This window comes from Solanum tuberosum, unplaced genomic scaffold (genome assembly GCF_000226075.1).
Source record: "Solanum tuberosum cultivar DM 1-3 516 R44 unplaced genomic scaffold, SolTub_3.0 scf00019, whole genome shotgun sequence".
Classification (NCBI taxonomy): Eukaryota; Viridiplantae; Streptophyta; class Magnoliopsida; order Solanales; family Solanaceae; genus Solanum; species Solanum tuberosum.
This window is the reverse complement of record NW_006238945.1, coordinates 2,433,497-2,439,434: the sequence shown is the minus strand read 5'-3', so window position 1 is coordinate 2,439,434 and position 5,938 is coordinate 2,433,497. Positions and strand designations below refer to the sequence as shown.

The 5,938-nt window shown below is 36.7% G+C and overlaps 1 protein-coding gene across 1 annotated transcript in view; it reads left to right on the top strand.

The window, feature by feature from the left end:
* The first annotated feature begins 375 nt into the window (after positions 1-375).
* Positions 376-5,938, top strand: part of LOC102584220 (EVI5-like protein) — a 27,897-nt gene continuing 22,334 nt past the window's right edge. Inside the window, exon 1 of the mRNA XM_006340494.2 lies at positions 376-644. Within this exon, the coding sequence (XP_006340556.1) occupies positions 589-644 (56 nt within the window). The 5' untranslated portion in view covers positions 376-588. The remainder of the gene's footprint in view (positions 645-5,938) is intronic.

Here is a 5,938-nt window from a genome sequence, read left to right as displayed (position 1 = left end):
ATTTAATTGACTATAAAATCTCATCATTAAAAATAGGCCTTTTGAAGTGTTTACTCCTTTATCCCTATTTATACGACACTTTCTATTTTTTATGAGTCAAATAATTTAAGTTTGATCGAAAATTTGTATACAAAATTTTCAATTTTAAAAAAATGAAATTTATATATTTATAAACTATGTAAAAAGTACTATAAATCATAATAATTAACAATTCAAAATACTTGAAATATATATAAAAAGTTTACATTCATAAATAAATTGATTTGAATCTCGAAATCTAAAAAAAATGCCACACAACGCCATTAAGCAATTACCTTTATACATGTCATCATAACGTGACGGTAATCTCGCAATTCCCATGTGACGTGCCTTCTCTTCTGGACCCTACCCCGGTTGAGTACATTGCTACTCACTGAACCAACAACCAGTCCTGCACAGTCGAGAAGTGTAATAATGGAAGACCAAGTCTCCAAATTCTGATCAGAAATTGGAGACCCTTTTCTTGATTTGTCTTTCTGTTGCTGAAATTCTGCGATATTTGAGAAAAAATCGTTTGAACAATTCTTTGGTTGATTGTTTCCACCGACAATGAAGGCAGAAACAGCGGTTTTGAATCCACCCACCATCTCTTTTGACAACAAGAGGTAACTCTATAAACCTCTCTTCCCTTCCACTTGATTCCATTTTCTTGATTCAGCTCGATCCATGATCGATGCTGTTTCGATTAACATCAAATTTTTCTTTCTGATCTTTCTCTGATTATTAACTCAAAAGTTTGTATTGGTGACTGAGACTGAAATGTAAATTCTAAGCTTAAAATAACAATTTTGACCTTTATTCTTGAAAATGTTGATGTTCTAATTTGTGTTAACAATCTCTAGAATGTAAAAGGTAAAATGTCAGCAAGTAATTAATTTTTTCTTAATGAAGAAAGTAACATGGTTATCACTAGACTGCAACAGTTCAATTAAAATGGGGAAAGAAAAGAAAAGAAGAGAAGAACAGTTGTTGTTCATTTTGCCTTCTGGGTCGAGCTCGTTGCACTGGGCTTGCCTAGTGCGGGTTACCTCTCCTGTGTGATTTGCGAGCTATTACATAGGAGCGGTGGTTTTTACCTGTGCGCACCCAAAGGGTGGCGGCTGCGCATTTCCCTTGTCATCCCCCCCAAAAAAACAGTGGTTGTTCATATGTTATGATTGAGTAAGTTTGGATTATGTCACATGAGACAATGTTTTGATAATTATGTGAGAGTATCGATTTTTGACCTATTACTGAATATGCTATAAACAAAAGTGAATTTAAAATCGATCATCTGACAACGGCTAGTCTTTGTTCTGTGGGGCAATTAATGTTTAACAGGCTTTGGCTGTCATATTTCAGTTCATGATATGGTCAGTCTTGATGAAAATGAAGATAACGTATCCTATTTTCTACTCGTTGATATAGTACCAAACAGGGACAAGAGAGACATATTGGAAAAAAAAAAGAGAAATGAGTAAAAAGAAAGAAGAACGGAGAGAAACAAAACAGGAGAGGAAAGAAAGAACGGTCAGAAGGGAGAAGGGATAGAAAGAGAAATTGTGATGGGAAATCAATTAATAGAATTTTATTCAGAGAATTTCAAATAAACTACATGATGGTTCTATTTATAGGATTGTGGGTTCTAAATAATTAGAACTTTTGAAACTACTGCAGCTCTATTTATTACTAAAAAGATAATATTAACTCTATTTCATTTCTAACTAATAGATTAAGTGTTGACGTACATCTTTCTCAGTGACCTGGTGTTCTTTTTATAAAATTTTGACTTATCAAAAAAAGATGAAAAAGAAGGGATAAAGTGATGACCAAAAGAATGAGAGCATTGATTAGGAAGCAAATTTCAAAATCACAAAGTACCTTTGTGCATGGGAGACAAATTATAGATGCCGTTTTGATTGTAAATGCCTAGATCTAAGAAGAAGTCAAAGGTGTGTGGGAGACTGGGAGTAATATGCAAGTTGCTTTTAGAAAAATCATTTGACCATGAGTATTGCGCTTTTGTTCTAAATTCTTTATACTTTTGCTAAATGCTCATCTAAGATGCGCTTAAACCTTGAAGCTAGGTGAAACTCAGGGCGGGCGCTTTCCCTTGCTTAGGTTGCATTTGGGTGCAGTATCAAAGTGCTGAAGTGTTTACCTCAGAGCCAATTGGATCTATCTTAAAGAAAGTGGCAGTAAACAATAACTATAACTGACAAAGAGATATATTACTTGTTAAGGAAACATTATGAATGAATTTATTGGGTACTTATTAAGAAGAGGAATTAAAAAATTTAATCTCAGAAATCTCTCTTAAAAAAATTAATATAAGATAACTAGTCACTTAACCTGTATTAGAATCTTAAAGTCACATTTTGCTCTATGTCAAATTTTCTATGGGTTTTTGAATTTAATTCATGTGTTTCTTTCTTCATATATTTAAACTAACTGTATAGGTTTTCGGTTACTTTGCATAACATGCTGATTGACAAACACAAGCTGTAAGACCTAAGAAGCTGATAAAAGAATAACTTCTGAAGAGTAATACTGTGAGAAGAGATTTAGAACAAGAAAGAGAGAGAGAGAATTGTATTGAGTATATGAATCAATGAATGTGTTACAGTGTAATCACCCGCATATAAGTTATTCCTTACTAACCACCTATTAGTTGACAACTTAACCACTTCTAACAGATTCTAATAACCTAACTGAAAGTATGGAAAGACTGAAATACATCCTCTTTAGCTTGGTACATAACAAATACTCCCCAAGATCCTTCACCTCAAGGATAGAAGTGAGGAAACTGTTGAAGGGAGTGAGGATCCACCTATGTACTGTCGTCAGAACGATAGTTAAACCATTTCACCAAATGTTGAGTCACCATTCTTCCACCTTTGGGAATGGATCTAGTGTCCATTTTTAGGCTCCAAAGTCCAATATAACGCAACCATGGGAAGAGAGGGTTACATGCAGTGCAAGTGTAACAAGTTTGTCTCTAATGTGCTTCGATAAGCAACTGGATTCAAGATTAAGAGGTGAAGATCCAGGTTTTATGTGCAAACTGGACATCGAGAAGGCTTATGATTGCGTTAATTGGGATTATCTCCTGAACATTCTGAAACGGATTGCTTTTGGAGTGAGATGATTGAATTGGATGAGTTTTTGCATCAAAACTGTTAGGTTCTCTGTTCTAGTGAATGGAGAGCCTGTGGGTTTTTTTCCTTTTGAAAGAGGGCTCAGACAAGGAGATCCTCTTTCCCCTTTCCTCTTCTTTATTGCCATGGAAGGCCTCAATAGCATGGTCAGAGTAGTAATGCAGAACAACTGGCTCAAGGGCTTCCTGTTAGGCAGCAAACAAGGTGAGAATGTGGATATTTGGCAGATGACACTGAGTTTTTGTGACACTACAACATAGCAAGTCAGTTTCATAAAGATGGTTTTACTTATTTTTGAGGCCATCACTGGACGAAGTGTCAACGGGAGGAAGAGCTACTAATTTCCCATTAAAGAAGTGACTCAAATTGTGGGATTGACAGTCATCTTAGGGTGTAGAATTGATCATCTTCCAACAACTTATTTGGGGAATGCCTTTGGGTAACAAATGTAAGAAGTTGATATTTTGGATGGGATAATAGAGAAGACAGAGAAAAAACTCTCAAGGTGGAAGTCACAATATCTGTCCCTTGGGCGGTTGATTGATTTTGATAAATGTTGTCCTTAATTCTCTTCCTACTTATGTCATGTCCATGTTCCCTATTCCAGCTTTGGTGGTGAAGTAACTTGATAAATTAGAAGGGACTTTCTATGGTTTGGGAACAAAGAGGGTAAGGGCTTTCATTTGGTTATGGGAAAATGTTCAACTTAATAGGTGTCCTGGGGGCCTTTGCATCAGAAATTTGAAATTACATAACAGCTCCTATCAATGAAATGATTGTGGAGATATGCTAATGAAGACCAAGCTTTGTGGAAAGAGGTAATTAAGAGCAAATATGGACAAACTAGTCATTGGTGCACGGATGAAGTGGACACTATTATAGTGTATCAGTGTGGAGGACTATTAGGAATTTATGGCCAACCCTATACAGCCACACATGCTACAAAGTGGGAAATGGTACCAAAATCAGGTTCTGAAAAGAAGCATGGAATGACCAGGAGCCCCTGATGGCCACCTTTCCTGACTTGTTTTCCATAGTGTGGAAGATACATGGATTCCACAAGGATGGAACATATGTTTCAGAAGGAATTTAGATGACTGGGAAGTGGATAGGGTATCTAGGCTATTACAGAAAGTTGGCATTTCATGGGCACCTCCCCAACCCCTGATGCAATCAAGTGGAAGCATAACAATGATGGAAAAACTTCAGTGAATAGCGTGGATAAAATGAAAGTGTTGAGGCAACCTAGAAGCATGACAGGCCCTTGGAAAAATGGGTGGAAATGTCTGGTACCAACCAAGATCAACTGCTTCACCTGGCTGGTTATCAGAAGAGCCTTACTCATGAAGCTTTACAGATGAGGGGTTTTCAAATTGGATCAAGATGTTTCCTATGAGGCTGCACAGACAAACAGTCATCTGTTCCTACATTGCAGAGTGACTTCACCGATATGGTCCTCTTTTTTAGTCTCACAGGCCTCCTAAGATCCTGGATCAGGAGGGGGGAAGCAAGACCTAAAAGAGATGATGGAGAGCAATTCTTTCATGCATATGGAGGATATTGTGGAGGGAAAAAAATGGGAGGGTTTTGAAGATAGTTTAATCCTACCCAGAAAATTAAGTGGAACTGTATTATGAACTTCTATTTTTGGTGAAAAGAAGCAAATGTAGAGGAAGTTAATCAGTTAGTAAGTCTTCTAAGGACTCTGTAACTAGCTTATGCCTTAGGCTACAATTGTTCATAATTTTTTGGAAGTCTATAGCATGTTCTTAATGCTGGGGAATACTATGTACCAGTTCTCAAATAATAGAACTTGTCTCACACAAGTTTTTGCAGAGAAGGGAGCCCAACTTATGCAGCATCTTCATGCAATGGAGATGCTGAAATAACAAATTACTAACTTCTCCATTGTTCTGCTACCTGACAAATCTTTGGTTCGTTTCTAAATCTGTTTGAGGTACAATGGGTAATCACAAATTGTACGAAACATCGGAGTGTAGGCAAGGAAAAAGATGAGAAAGGGAATGAAAACAACATATTGGATAGTGTCCCTTCTTACATTCTGTGGACCATTTGGTGTGAAAGGAATAAGAGATGTTTTTGAGGGAAAAAAATGAGGAAGGAGGTTTTACAATTTATAATGTACAGATACTTACAGTTTTTTTACTTTTTGGTGTAAAATGCAAAATGTTAACGAGTTTGGCTCTTTTTTAGGCTTCATGGGCCTTATAGAGCTAGGAGGAATTTGAAATTTAAGTTTCTTGCAACTTAGCACCTGCTTGGTGTTGTTTGAGTCAATATAATTCTTATCAGAAAAAAGAAAAAGTAATATCAAGTGATGACAATATCCTCATGATTGGAGAAAATTCGATACGTTGGGTGAGATTATTAATGTGACTCTCAAAAGATTTGAATTAATAGAATGTGGTTGTTCACCTTTTCATTGAATCAGGTACTTGTGCAAACCACCATCTGAACTCTGAAGTGGATGAACAGCTTAGGCAATGAGTGGCCACATAACACAGATGGGGCATTAAATAGTGGAAAGAGTGTGTTGTGTGATGCATAGGAACTTGTGCTCCAGTACCATATTGATGTTGCTGAGAATTGTTAAGGAGAAATGTAAGGAGAAGAGATGAGAAATGGGAAGAAGGGAGAAGAATAGCAAGAGAAGAAAGTTACCAGTTTCAAAAAAAAAAAAGTAGCAAGAGAAGAAAGAGAGAAAGGAGAGGGGGAGAATAGTGGGGGGGGGGGGGGGGGGG